This window comes from Pelophylax lessonae, assembly GCF_965119305.1.
Source record: "Pelophylax lessonae genome assembly, chromosome: 6".
In the NCBI taxonomy this organism is placed as follows: Eukaryota; Metazoa; Chordata; class Amphibia; order Anura; family Ranidae; genus Pelophylax; species Pelophylax lessonae.
The window spans coordinates 849,071-864,440 of NC_138773.1; the positions used below are offsets into that span (position 1 = coordinate 849,071).

Consider the following 15,370-nt stretch of genomic DNA (forward strand, 5'->3'; position numbering starts at 1 on the left):
ACCTTCCAGCCTTCCTCCTGACTATCTCCTGCAATATCTCTTCACTGTACTTAAAATGTTGTACTTGAATGGTGTACTTGCAGCTAATGAATTAGGCCAGCTAATTAGTATTTCTCTATATATACACACTCCTTCACAGCTCCTCCCCCAGCAACAATTGTAACACCTTAATGGGCTATTCTCATTAGCAAATGCAAATAGCAAACACCTGACCAAATTCCTTTCCCCTTCTCAAGCAATAGCCAGCAAAAAACACAGAGGAGTCAGTTGCAAACTCCAAGCCAATCTCTTGCAGTATCTCTTCAATCTCTTCAGTTTCCTGCAATATCTCTTCACTGTACTTAAAATGTTGTACTTGAATGGTGTACTTGCAGCTAATGAACTCCATACCCTTGCTTCACTACCTTCCTAAGTCATGGAAAAAGCTATCTGTTCCCTGGACAGAACCAAGGCACCAAGGTGTTCTGGCTCTGCCATTGAGAAATGTCTTCATCCCATTCTTAGTGTGAGTCTCAGGGCTTCCACCTGGTTTCTCCATCGAGCAAAGCCTCTCCTTCCTGGAGATGGATCCAACCAACGTTTGGCTCTCAGCACTTTAAAAGGACAGGTTTCTGCCCAGTCCATCTTGTTTGAGACCATTGGTCTTCCACTCCTTCTACAGACTCTCCCATGTTGCTCCCTCTGTTTGATTCCCTGTCACTCCATGGGATCTGAATCTGGCTGTCTCTGCACTTCAAAGACCATTGTGTGATGGTATCTAAGACCGCACCCGCTCTCTTTTTACTCTGCAGCATTGGGTGGGGTTTCCTCATAGCTTTCAACTTTACAGAGCTCCTCTCAGAACTGGAGACCTTTTCTTGCATAGAACTTTTTCTCGACTTTGTATGTGGAAAAAGTGACATTGAATCCCAGATAGGGAAAAGGAGACATTGAAGCCTGGACAGGGAAAGGAGACATTGAAGCCTGAACAGGGAAAGGAGACATTGAAGCCTGGACAGGGAAAGGAGACATTGAAGCCTGAACAGGGAAAGGAGACATTGAAGCCTGGACAGGGAAAGGAGACATTGAAGCCTGGACAGGGAAAGGAGACATTGAAGCCTGGACAGGGAAAGGAGACATTGAAGCCTGGACAGGGAAAGGTGCCACTGAAGCCTGGACAGGGAAAGGTGCCACTGAAGCCTGGACAGGGAAAGGTGCCACTGAAGCCTGGACAGGGAAAGGTGCCACTGAAGCCTGGACAGGGAAAGGTGCCACTGAAGGAAGCCTGGACAGGGAAAAGGAGACATTGAAGCCTGGACAGGGAAAGGTGCCACTGAAGCCTGGACAGGGAAAGGTGCCATTGAAGCCTGGACAGGCAAAATGTGAGATTGAAGCCTGGACAGGGAAAAGGAGACATTGAAGCCTGGACAGGGAAAAGGTCACTGGGAATGAAAGACAGACATTATACTAATATCATCAGCTCAACCACCTATCTTCCAGACATTGTTGAACATGCGGATGTACTCATCTGTTATGTACAATTGGTTCTAAATAGATAGTGTTTGTATCAGAATGTTAATATAGGTACCGACATCCCAATTGCATGTGCAAAAATAGGGAGAACCCTAAACAAGAGTGGCGAAGGCTCAAGGTGCCAGAGCCACTCGCCACAAGGAGAAAAAAAAAGGGGGGGGGGAGAAGGAAGGCAAGAAAGAAAAAGGAAAAAGCGGGAGAGGAGAGGGGAGGTGGGAGAGAAAGGAAGAAAAAAGGGAAAAAATAAAGAGAAAGGAAAAGAAAAAAGAAAAGTTTGTGTTACGGTACCATTAAAATCCCACCAGCCCTCTTTTATTTCCGCTTTTGTCCTCATCCCTTCTTCTTGCCCTGTTTTCTTCTCTCTTGGCCCTTCTTTTTTTTTTTCTTTTCCTTTCTCTTAATTTTTTCCCTTTTTTTTCTTCCTTTCTCTCCCACCTCCCCTCTCCTCTTCCGCTTTTTCCTTTTTTCTTTTTCCTATTTTTCTTTCCTCTTTCTTGCCTTCCTTCTTCCCCCCCCCCTTTTTTTTTCTCCTTGTGGCAAGTGGCTCTGGCACCTTGAGCCTTCACCACTCTTGTTTAGGGTACAATTGGTTCTGTATTTACACCTATTGTTTGTGTATTGTATTGCAGGAGCCAGAGGACTGTCTGCTACTTAATTGGTTACAGTTGATTGAATAATTGTTATCTGTTAGTTGCTGAGTGGAAATAGTATACTGTTTGTGTTGGTTGTTCTTTAGATATGTTAATTCTATTTCTGTATACAATTTCATCTGCATAGGATAATGTAATCAGGCAACCCCTGACCTGTGTGTAGTAATTTGATCAGGAGGGGGATGTGCTCATGTGTGTACAAATTGAGTGTGAAACTGTTCAATAAAGGAGAAAGTTTCTTAACTTGTACAAGCTAAGTTGTTGGCTAGCTTTGTATGGGGCGGCTAGGATTTGATATCTATGTTCATGACTGCGAGGAAGCCGTATACTGATGGAAGACCACAAATACAGTGTTGGTCAGAGATTAAGTTACATTGGTGGCAGCGGTGGAATGCTTCCTGCAGTCTGGGACATCCAAGGTCCGGATAACAGAAGAGGAGAGGTACAGATATCAGCCACCATGGAAGAGGAATTCGGAAGGAGGTTGCGAGAGATGCGGATACAGCACAGGGGACCGGTGTCAGAGCAGGTCCTGCTAGGATGGCATGATTCTGTGCGCTTGGATCTCTGGAAAGAAATGCTAGCCCATGAGCAGCGCCACCAGGGAAAAATCCTCCCTTCCATCCAGAAAAGGTACTGGTCGCAGTATGGGTTGGGGGAGCGGTTTTTGGGAGATACACCGTACAAGGAGCAGACAGCTGAGTTAAGCAGGCTGGTCTGGGCAGCGATGCAGTTGGAAGAGAGCTACAGAGCCCTTCGTGGCATGTATCCAAACATGCCTCTGATAGCGGATGACAGCCCAACGGAAGGCTTTGGCTACTGCGGCCGGGGACTGTTGTATGAGAAGCTGTGAGGGGTACCTAAATTTGGGAGCAATTTGGAGTGGCGGATAGAGGAAATTATGGATTACAGAGAAAGAATTCTGAACATCTCGGAAGTGTTCTGGGCACTGGAAGATATGGAGTTTCTGGCCATTCAGGAATGGGAGCTGGAGATCGCCTACAGACGGCTGCTAGACTCTGTTCAGCGCCGGGCCTGGGCTCCCCTTCCCTGGGAAGTATCAGTTGACAGTCCAGAAATCCTGACTGAAGAATTTACAATGTGGCACAGTAATAGTATGCTTTGCTCACCTCCACCCACTGTCTTGGATGCAAAGGTCTTATGGTGGATGCAGCAAGTGCTGACTCATCTTGACGAACCTGTTTCTGCACAGGACGAGCTTGAATGGAGGAATGCATCTGTCCAGCCCCTGGATAAGGGTACGGGAGATGAAGCAGCCAGCTCCTCTTCCCAGCTGCAGTTTGAAGGTATGGGAGAAGAGGAAGCCATCTACATTCCTCAACCACGGATCACAGATTTAATTGACTTTTCATCGGAGGATGTTATTGATAAGTCACCTGCCAAAGTGTTGACATTGGGCCCAAGTGCCCCCAGCCCATGCCCTGGACTTTCAGCAGTTCCAGAGACTGGGGATTTAATAGATATTTCTGCTGAGGAGGAACGTCCCAGTGAGCCTACAGCAGAAGAGCGGGCATCCAGGCCTAGTGCTGCTGACCTATGCCTGCAACATTGGTGACCCAGGAAGATGTGTGCAAGGCCACTGACTTTTCAGTTTACTGTCCTGCAGAACAGCTGGCATCAGGGCCTAACATCACTGAGCACTGCCCAACAATAAATAGCAGCTTCAGCCTCATTGAGAGAAGAGGCCCAGGGTGAGAAGGTGGTGATCACTCCCCCAACAGCAGCTGCACAGTTCGGTCATCCCTCCTCCCCGGCAAGAGATCCACAGTCTGGGAGCTGAGGAAGCCACTCCCCAATATTTAGCCAGAGCGGATTATGTGGAGTCCCCAGCAGAAGTGCTGGCAACAGGGCAGAGTACTACCAACCTCTGCCCAGCACCCACAAAAGCTACAGAGTTCCAGGAAGCTGGGGAAATCGGCCCCTTGCCCAAGTGACAAGCTGATGAAGTGGAATTTCTATACCCAGATGAAGCGCTGGCAGCCAGACAGAGAGTCAATGACCTCTGCCCCACATCTGTGGCAGTTCCGGAGGCCCAGGGTGAGAAGGGAGAGGAAGTTGTCCTTCCTCCCCAACAGTCAGTTAGAGAGGAGGAAATGGTCTTTCCTCCCCAGCCAGGATCTGTACATCTGGGAGACCTTACCGGAGAAAGGTTGTCCCAACCGTCAGATGAGCGTAAGGAAGATGGAGCAGCTGACTCCCCTTCCCAGCAGCAGACGGTGCCCCAGATTGAGGACACCAACCCAGCAGAGAAGCTGGCAACACAGCAGAGTGTGGCTGGCCTCTGCCCTCAACGTACAAAAGATGGAGTTCCTGTGGTAGTGGATGGGACTGCGGTCTTTACCTCTATATCCCAAGGATGCTGGACAGTCGGCCCAGATCCCCAACAGGCAGATGATGTGAGCCCCACCACCCTGTCTTCTCTCCAGCGGCTGAAAGGACTCCCTGTAGAAGGGCCAATCTACACTTATCCCCAGTGGCGGATATGTGCTACAAGAGAGGCAGAGGTTGGCTGGGTGAGTAACGCTGTTTTCCAGACAATTTGTTTGGGATACTGGGTAAGTGCAGACATTGGGAGGGCCCGTGGAACACGACCTACCTTAGAGAGGTTGGAAAATCGCTCTCTTAGCCCACTAGGCCCCTCTTATGTCTAAGTCACCCTGTGTCTATTAGGGACACTGGGTGACCAAGAAGCCCAGTCTGACCTGCCCAAACCAGACTTCCACAGACTGATCGGCTACGAGAGCTCCATGCGCCTTGCCAGGACAAACTTACAAACTATGTGGAACTTTGTCAAGGAAGCTGCCATGATGGATTGACTCTTTGGGACTTATTGCCCGACTAACTCAGACACAGACCGATTGGAGGTCTGGTACCTGGTTAGTCTACCTTTGGGGGGGGACGATATGTTACGGTACGCACCGTCACTGGGAGTGAAAAAACTATGCGACAGAAAAATGAATGGTTTGGACTGCTTCAGTTGGTCAGACTTGTAACAGATACTGATGTCATCAGCTCAACCACCTAATGTCATCAGCTCAACTGCACCTTAATGGGGGCGGTACAGCTCTTTTGGGGAGAAAGATGGCCACCAAGTTGGAGGAGCTTTTAAACTAGGAGACGGGGGGGAGGGCTCAGAAGTAGAGTCAGTTAGGAGGGAGCAAAGGACTGAAGGCAGTTGTAGGGTCAGCAGCGACAGTAGGTCCACAACGTCTATTGGTAGGTCTGTGCGGGAGAACCGCAGACCAAACAGGAATAAACATAACCAATCACGTTTAACTTCCTTAAAACTAAGAGGGGTATATGCTAATGCCAGGAGCCTAGCTAATAAAATGGATGAGTTGGAAATGTTAGTACATGAGGAGGACATAGACCTAGTGGGAATAACGGAGACTTGGTTCGACCCCTCACATGACTGGCTGGCAAATATCCAAGGGTATTCAGTGTACCGGAAGGACAGGGTAGGAAAAAGAGGGGGAGGGGTATGTCTCTACGTCAAGAATAATGTAAGGGTGATAGAGAGGAGTGACATTACAGAAGGGATGAGTATGGAGTTAGAATCCGTGTGGGTAGAACTCCATAGGGAAGGAGAAAAGGGAAAAGTAATTGTGGGGGTTTGCTATAGGCCACCTAAACAAGGGGAGGAGGTAGAGCTGGAATTTTTAGCACTTTTGGGTAAAGTGGCAAAGCTAGGATCAGTTATCATATTGGGGGACTTCAATTATCCCGACATTGACTGGGGAGAGGGGACTACACACTCACATAAGGGCCGTCAATTCACGGAAACCTTACAGGATAATTACATGTCACAGTTGGTGGATTCCCCTACCAGAGAAAACACAATCCTGGATCTATTGATCACTAATGACCCAGACCTAATCTCGGAGGTAGGAGTCCAGGACAACCTGGGCTCTAGCGATCACAGGATGATCACATTTAGCGTAAATAACAATATAGCAAGGCAAGTGGGGAACATAAGAACCCTTAACTTCAGAAGGGCAAACTTTCCAAAATTGTACTTGTTGATGGAAAGGGTAAACTGGGACCAAACCCTGGGATCCCTGACCACAGAGGAAAAATGGGAATGCTTTAGGAACATATTAAGCAAAGGCATCTTGCAGTGCATTCCTATGGGAAATAAATTTAGAAGGGACAAAGCCAAACCTGGCTGGCTAAACCGGAGCGTTAAAAAACTTATTAGGGGAAAAAAATTGGCCTTCAGGAAATATAAATCAGAGGGCACAGTATTGGCTTTCGACCAATACAAGGAGGCAAATAGGAAGTGTAAACACAAAATCAAGATGGCTAAAATAGACTTTGAGAGACAAATAGCGGAGGATAGCAAAAAAAACCCAAAGAAATTCTTTAAGTATATCAACAGCAAAAAAACTAGGGCAGAGCATATTGCACACATAATTAACGATGATGGGAGGATGGTTACAGAGGACACTGAAAAAGCAACCGTACTGAATGCTTTTTTCTCATCAGTCTTTACACAGGAATCGGAGGGGTACACTGATCATGACTGTATAGTTAGTAGTAATACACAGGACTTGCCACTATGGCTAACAGAGGGGGAAATCAGGGAAAGGCTGGATAAACTCACCAGAACAAATCACCAGGCCCGGATGGCGTACATCCGAGAGTACTCAAGGAACTCAGTAAGGTTATATCCAGACCACTGTTCCTGATCTTTGCGGACAGTATTAGGACAGGAGATGTACCAGGGGAGTGGAGGAAAGCTAACGTGATTCCGATATTCAAAAAGGGTCAGAGGCATATACCGGGAAATTATAGGCCTGTCAGTCTGACATCAATAGTATGTAAACTTCTGGAGGGGATGATAAGGGACTATATCGTAGAGTTTGCTAAGGACAACAGCATCATCAGTAGTAACCAGCACGGGTTTACAAATGGGCGTTCTTGTCAAACCAATCTCTTAACATTCTACGAGGAGGTGAGCTGTGAGCTAGATAGGGGCAGACCAGTGGATGTGGTGTACCTAGATTTTGCTAAGGCGTTTGATACAGTTCCCCATAAGCGCTTAATTTATAAAATAAGGTCTGCAGGTATCGACAGCAGGGTTTGCTCTTGGATACGGAACTGGCTAAAAGGGCGTGTCCAAAGGGTGGTAATAAACAGCGCGTACTCAGACTGGTCTGAGGTAGTAAGCGGGGTCCCCCAAGGCTCAGTCCTAGGACCAACCTTGTTCAATTTATTCATAAACAGCATTGAGGACGGGATCAGTAGTTCAATATCGGTTTTTGCAGATGACACAAAATTAGGCAGGACAATAACAGCACAGCATGAAGCAGATATCCTACAGAATGACCTGGACAAAATAACGGAGTGGGCAAAGACATGGCAAATGAGGTTTAACGTGGAGAAATGTAAGGTTCTACACTTGGGGACTAGAAACATAAAAGCACAATACACGTTAGGAGGGGAACCCTTGGGAGAATCAAAAATGGAGAAGGATCTGGGAGTCTTGGTTGATGATAGACTAGGCAACAGCATGCAATGTCAAGCGGCAGCTGCCAAGGCTAGCAGAATATTAGCATGCATAAAGAAAGGGATGTATTCCAGAGATAAGACTATAATCCTTCCACTTTATAAAACTCTGGTCTGACCTCATCTGGAGTATTCGTCCAGTTCTGGTCACCAGTCCTCAGAAGGGATGTGTTGGAGCTGGAGAGAGTCCAGAGAAGGGTAACTAAACTAATTAGGGGATTGGAGGACCTTGATTATGAGGAGCATCTGCAATCGCTTGATTTATTCTCCCTGGAGAAGAGACGCCTGAGGGGGGACATGATAGCAATTTTTAAATATCTAAATGGGGATCTAGGCTTAGAAAAAAAGCTGTTCAGTCGAAGGGATTGCATGAGAACTCGGGGGCATACAATGCGATTAGAGGAGAAGCGTTTTAACCTCAGGCAACGTGGGGGGTTCTTTACTGTTAGGGCTACAAGATTGTGGAATTCTCTACCACATGAGGTGGTTTCTGCGGGTAGTATGGTGGCTTTCAAAAGACTCTTAGACGTACATCTCAAGGATCAGAACATTCAGGGGTATGCAAGATGATTACAGCCACACACATCTACACAGGTTGAACTGGATGGACTTTTGTCTTTATTCAACCTCACCAACTATGTAACTATGTAACCTGTCTTCCAGACATCATTGAATTATGCTGACTTACTTTGTGTTTTTATGTGTATTGTATCTTGTTTTAGCTTTGGTGCTGGCAGTCTGAACTTCAAGGCTGGTTTAAGTACGCTGAGTTAATTGGCATGTGAATGATAACATTGTCTAGATGGGATTAGCCATGAGTCAGCTGTACCTCATTATCTAACCATTGTGTGATGTTTTGGGTAAATATTCGGGTCATTGTTCATGTAGTGACTGACATAATTCTAAAGTGTATAAAAGTCTGTTTCTTGTTCAATAAAGGAGTTGATGTTTTCAGACACATACAAGCTAAGTTCAGGCTAGTTTTTGTATGTAGTGTGACTGGAATATATATCTATGTACTGCACTGTAGGAAGCCAAATACTGACCAAAGCCCACAAGTACAGTGTGGGTTGGTTGTTCCATTACAGCGGGTATGTTCTACGAGAGAGGCAGAGGTTGGCTGGGTGAGTAACGCTGTTTTCTGGACAATTTGTTTGGAGTACTGGGTGGGTGCAGACATTGGGAGGGCCCGCGGAACACGACCTACCTTAGAGAGGTTGGGAAATACCTCTCTCAGCCCCCTAGGCCCCTCTTATGTCTAAGTCACCTTGTGTCTATTAGGGACACAGGGTGACCAAGAAGCCCAGTCTGGCCTGCCCAAACCAGACTTCCACAGACTGATCGGCTATGAGAGCTCCATGCGCCTTGCCAGGACAAACTTACAAACTATGTGGAACTTTGTCAAGGAAGTTGCCATGATGGATTGACTCTTTGGGACTCGTTACCCGACTGACTTAGGCACAGAACGATTGGAGGTCTGTTACCTGGTTAGTCTACCTTTTGGGGGGGAAGATATTTAATGGTACTCACCGTCACTGGGAATGAAAGACAGACAATATGCTAATATCATCAGCTCAACCAACTGTCTTCCAGACATCATTGAATATGCTGATGTACTCACCTGTTATCTACAATAGGTTCTGTATTTACACCTATTGTTTGTGTATTGTATTGCAGGAGCTTGAGGATGGAAAGTCTGCTAGTTAATTGGCTCAGGTTGATTGAATAATTGTCATCTAGTAGTTACTGAGTGGAAATAGTATACAGTTTGTGTTGATTGTTCTTTAGATATGTAATTCTATTTCTGTATACAATTTCATCTGCATCTGATAATGTAATCAGGCAACCCCTGACCTGTGTGTGATAATCTGATCAGGAGGGGGGATGTGCTCATGTGTGTATAAATTGAGTGTGAAACTGATCAATAAAGGAGAAGGTTCCAAAACTTGTACGAGCTAAGTTGTTGGCTAGCTTTGTATGGAGGGCAGCTGGGAAAATCTGGGATATATGTACATGACTGCAAGGAAGCCGTATACTGATGGAAGACCACAAGTAGAGTGTGGGTCGGCGGTTCTGTTACAGTGACATTGAAGCCTGAACGTGGAAAAGGTGACATTGAAGCCCGAACGTGGAAAAGGTGACATTGAGGTCTGGATGGGGAAGAGGTGACATTGAGATCCAGCCCTTCCTTCTTACATAAGGTAGTTTTTGCCTTTCGCCTCAACCAAAACCTTGTTCTCCTGTCCCTCTGTCCGCCTCCAGTTCCCCAAAAGTAAAAATTCCCTCCATTGTCTGGATGTAGTTCAGGCTTTAGAGTATCACTCAGTGGCTACCTTCTTGTATTGCAGGTGGACCCTGTAGAGGTTCTTACCAGCTCCTCTATCCACCATCATGACTCCGGGAAACCATCATTAAACCTTATAATGTTAAGGATGGAGGTCAACCCTTTCTTGGTCGGGCCACCCTGTGAATGTGTCTTTCTCTTTTCGGTATCAGGAAACTTTTCCCAGAATGCACTCCATCTTCTATTTTCATTTTCTCTACTTCCCTATTTCTGCCAAGTGTAAATTCAGGCCTCTGATTCTGGCAATGGGACCTTCAGGCGACTGTTTGAGCTGCAGGCAGTCACTAGTTTGCTGTTGGCCATATTGGCCTTTGTTGCTATGTTCCCCCCCCCTCCTCAGTTGGACTGCTTTTGAATTCCCTGACAGTCTATAAATTCCTGTGTCCCTCAATAGGCAATTAGAAATCTTGTATGTAGGGGTCCAGTCCTTCCTCTCTGTTTATTGAATGCTCTGGATACTTCTTTGATACTACTGCTAAAAAATGGAGGCATGATGGGTTTGGGCAGGGTTATCCTGATGACCGTTTTTTTGGGGGGTTTTTTGTGTCCAATTCTCCTGTAGGGGGCAGTATAACCTGAAAGTCTAAGAATGCATGTGTCCATTCAAAGGAAAAGGATTTTATGAAAATTCTATTTTAGTACTTATCGTAATATTCCCCATACATGGTGGTCAGTAGGAAGAAAGCAACCTCCACAGATATTTGAAAAGATGAATTGTCGCCATGCTGCAGGCTTTACCACTGTGTTGGCCCTGGAGCCACACAGGCACCATCAATTGGGAGGTCAGTCAGTCTCAACTAAAAGGAACCCATAGAAACCTCTTGAGGAACCCTAGTTGAGAATGGCTGGTCTATACCCTCCCCCCATCTCCAGATTGTCTGTACCCTCCCCCATCTCCAGACGATAATTGGGGATGGTTATAGTTCAATAAGGTAAGTGCTCATCACATGAATGTATTCATTGCTGTACATGTTCCATTGCCGGTACTCTTCTAGTGACCCTTCCCTGTATCCAGCATCTGCTCTGGGAGTATGGTGCCGGCTGACATGGCTGATTGTTTGGAATATGGTGCCGGCTGACAAGGCCGAATGTTGGGAATATGGTGCCGGCTGACAAGGCCGAATGTTGGGAATATGGTGCCAGTTGACAAGGCTGATTGTAGGGTATGGTTTGAACCTTGTTCTGGTGATGGCAAAGCGACTTCTCAAATGTCTGTTTGTACTTTGCAGGTGTGCACCAGACTCCCCGCAGACTTGGTGGAGATGCCGTTGTGTCTGATTTGCCGGTTGGTGCTGATGGAGAAGACCTTTCTCTCAGAATTCGCCCTCCATGTCATGTCTTCCAATGACGCCACCTCCTGGTTAGGGCAAGCCCTGCACTCTGGACTGGACAATGTCGTCATTCAGCTTCTGACCCTCTTGAGTCATTTGATCCGAGCCTCTCCTGCCAACCTCCCTCTAGTGCAAACCATGTTAGAGGACTGGGACCCCCTTCTGTGCCGTCTTCTCCAGACTCCGCAGACAGAGATGAAGACGGCGGCTTGCACACTGGTCGGTAATCTGGCACGTCATGGTGAATCGGTTTCAGCAACTCTGGTGGATAAACTGCTGGACTGTCTTTCTGACAGAGACACCAGAGTGAGAAGATCTGCAGCCTTCGCTGTGGGAAACTGCGCCTTCCACAAGTCCTGTGTGGAAGACTCCTGGCTATCGGCTGCTGCCACTAAATTCCTCTCATTATTGAAAGATCCTCAGGTCAAAACCCGAGTTCATGCAGCCAATGCCCTGGGCAACCTCGGCACCGCCTCCACCGAAAGAGGAAGTCCTCCTCTGCTCACCCATAAGGTGCCACAGCTGCTCCTCCACTCGGCTTGTACAGACCAGGAGGAACCCGTCCGGCTGGCCTCCGTTATCGCTCTACGGAGCCTCAGTGGCATCTCGGATGTACGCCAGGTAACTATGCTTCCCCCATGTATGCCGAGCGACTGTCCTCCTCCGACGTACACCGGGCAACTGTCCTCCTGCTCCACCAAGGTACGCTGGTCGACTGTCCTCCTTGGACCTAGGCCGGGCAGCTGTCCCCCTCCGACGTAGGCCGGGCGGCTGTCCCCCTCCGACCTAGGCCAGACGGCTGTCCCCCTCCGACCTAGGCCGGGCGGCTGTCCCCCTCGGACCTAGGCCGGGCGGTTGTCCCCCTCGGACCTAGGCCGGATGGCTGTCCCCCTCCCACCTAGGCCAGGCGGCTGTCCCCCTCCCACCTAGGCCAGGGGGCTGTCTCCCTCTGACCTAGGCCGGAAGGCTGTCCTCCTCTGTCTTACCTGTCTTCCTGTGACCTAGGCCGGGCGGCTGTCCTCCTCTGACCTAGGCCGGGCGGCTGTCCTCCTCCAACCTTGGCCGGACGGCTGTCCTCCTCCGACCTAGGCCGGGCGGCTGTCCCCCTCCGACCTAGGCCGGGCGGCTGTCCCCCTCCGACCTAGGCCGGGTGGCTGTCCCCCTCCAACCTAGGCCGGGCCGCTTTCCTCCTCCAACCTAGCTGTCCTCCTCTGACCTAGGCCGGGCGGGTGTCCTTCTTCTCTGATCTAGCTGTCCTCCGACCTAGGCCGGGTGGCTGTCCTCCTCCGACCTAGGCCGGGCGGCTGTCCTCCTCCGATCTAGGCCGGGCGGCTGTCCTCCTCCGATCTAGGCCGGGCGGCTGTCCTCCTCCGATCTAGGCCGGGCGGCTGTCCTCCTCCGACCTAGGCCGGGCGGCTGTCCTCCTCCGACCTAGGCCGGGCGGCTGTCCTCCTCCGACCTAGGCCGGGCGGCAGTGTCCTCCTCCGACCTAGGCCGGGCGGCTGTCCTCCTCCGACCTAGGCCGGGCGGCTGTCCTCCTCCGACCTAGGTCGGATGGCTGTCCCCCTCCGAACTAGGCTGGGTGGCTGTCCCCCTCCGACATAGGCCGGGCCGCTGTCCTCCTCCAACCTAGCTGTCCCCCTCTGACCTAGGCCGGGCGGGTGTCCTTCTCTGATCTAGCTGTCCTCCAACCTAGGCCGGGCGGCTGTCCTCTGACCTAGGCCGGGAGGCTGTCCTCTTCTGACGTAGGCCAGGCTTCTGTCCCCCTCCGACCTAGGCCGGGCGGCTGTCCCCCTCCGACCTAGGCCGGGCGGCTGTCCCCCTCTGACCTAGGCCGGGCGGCTGTCCCCCTCTGACCTAGGCCGGGCGCCTGTCCCCCTCTGACCTAGGCCGGGTGGCTGTCCCCCTTCAATGACGATTTAGGCCGAGCGACTGTCCTTTACACCTCCATACTGGCCACTCTCTTGTCCCCCTCTGTCCTCTCACATGTGGATGAATTTCTTTGTGTTTCCTTTCCAGCATTTGGTGGCTCTCAATGCCGAGGAGAAGTTGTCCACATCCATGACTTGTGAACAGAGGAGGCCATCACCCAGAAGAGCTTCTCTGTCCCATCACTGTAGAAGACTCCTCCACCAACTGACATCCCAGAGCATCTGAATTGCATATGTCTGGTCCATGTAGTGTGTGGGATTCACAGTCTGGGGTGTGTAAATGTTCGAGTCTGGTTCATATTGCGTGTTATGTGTGTGACACTCCAAATCCCGTCCATGTAGTATGAGAGAGTCCGGCCCGTGTTGTGTGTGGGATTCGGGGGGCCTAGGGTGTGTGAATGTTTGAGTCTGGTTTGTATTGTGTGTGTGATACTCAGAATCTGGTCCATGTACTGTGAGAGAGTCTGGTCCGTGTTGTGTGTGGGATTTGGAGTCTGGTTTGTATTGTGTGTTATGTGTGTGTGACGCTCAGCCTCCGGTCCATGTAGTAGGAGAGAGTCTGGTCCATGGAGTAGGAGAGAGTCTGGTCCATGGAGTAGGAGAGAGTCTGGTCCATGGAGTAGGAGAGAGTCCGGTCCGTGTAGTAGGAGAGAGTCCGGTCCGTGTAGTAGGAGAGAGTCTGGTCCGTGTAGTAGGAGAGAGTCTGGCCCGCGTAGTGGGAGAGAGCCTGGTCCGTGTAGTAGGAGAGAGTCTGGTCAGTGTAGTGGGAGAGAGTCTGGTCAGTGTAGTGGGAGAGAGTCTGGTCAGTGTAGTGGGAGAGAGTCTGGTCAGTGTAGTGGGAGAGAGTCTGGGAGAGTCTGGTCCGTGTAGTAGGAGAGAGTCTGGCCCGTGTAGTGGGAGAGAGTCTGGCCCGTGTAGTATGTGAGAGTCTGGTCCGTGTAGTAGGAGAGAGTCTGGTCTGTGTAGTAGGAGAGAGTCTGGTCTGTGTAGTAGGAGAGAGTCTGGTCTGTGTAGTAGGAGAGAGTCTGGTCTGTGTAGTAGGAGAGAGTCTGGCCCGTGTAGTGGGAGAGAGTCTGGCCCGTGTAGTAGGAGAGAGTCTGGTCCGTGTAGTAGGAGAGAGTCTGGTCCGTGTAGTAGGAGAGAGTCTGGTCCGTGTAGTAGGAGAGAGTCTGGCCCGTGTAGTAGGAGAGAGTCTGGCCCGTGTAGTAGGAGAGAGTCTGGCCCGTGTAGTAGGAGAGAGTCTGGCCCGTGTAGTAGGAGAGAGTCTGGCCCGTGTAGTAGGAGAGAGTCTGGCCCGTGTAGTAGGAGAGAGTCTGGCCCGTGCAGTAGGAGAGAGTCTGGCCCGTGCAGTAGGAGAGAGTCTGGCCCGTGCAGTAGGAGAGAGTCTGGCCCGTGCAGTAGGAGAGAGTCTGGCCCGTGTAGTAGGAGAGAGTCTGGCCCGTGCAGTAGGAGAGAGTCTGGCCCGTGCAGTAGGAGAGAGTCTGGCCCGTGCAGTAGGAGAGAGTCTGGCCCGTGTAGTGAGAGAGATTCTGGCCCGTGTAGTAGGAGAGAGTCTGGCCCGTGCTGTAGGAGAGAGTCTGGCCCGTGCTGTAGGAGAGAGTCTGGCCCGTGCAGTAGGAGAGAGTCTGGCCCGTGCTGTAGGAGAGAGTCTGGCCCGTGCAGTAGGAGAGAGTCTGGCCCGTGTAGTGAGAGAGATTCTGGCCCGTGTAGTAGGAGAGAGTCTGGCCCGTGTAGTAGGAGAGAGTCTGGCCCGTGCTGTAGGAGAGAGTCTGGCCCGTGCTGTAGGAGAGAGTCCGGTCTGTGTCGTATGTGAGAGAGTCCGGTCCGTGTCGTATGTGAGAGAGTCCGGTCCGTGTTGTCTTTCCACATTTTGGTCCTCCAGAGGAAGCTGTATATTTGGTTTTCTATATATTTTTAAGATAATTTTTGTGTAAAATAAACATTTTTTTCCAATAATAATCTTTGTTATTTGCTAGAATGAAATTGTTAGGATGCTGTGCCGCTCCTCCTTTATATGTCCTCCTCATGGGCGAGGTGTGGGTGGAGCTGTCACAGTTGTTGTTCCTCTATCTC

At 49.7% G+C, this 15,370-nt stretch overlaps 1 protein-coding gene across 1 annotated transcript in view; it reads left to right on the top strand.

The window, feature by feature from the left end:
* STK36 (serine/threonine kinase 36) overlaps positions 1 to 13,609 on the top strand; it is a 98,533-nt gene extending 84,924 nt beyond the window's left edge. Inside the window, 2 exon segments of the mRNA XM_082259940.1 lie at positions 11,265 to 11,987; positions 13,386 to 13,609. Coding sequence (XP_082116066.1) covers positions 11,265 to 11,987; positions 13,386 to 13,523 — 861 coding nt within the window. The 3' untranslated portion in view covers positions 13,524 to 13,609.
* Positions 13,610 to 15,370: the final 1,761 nt, after the last annotated feature.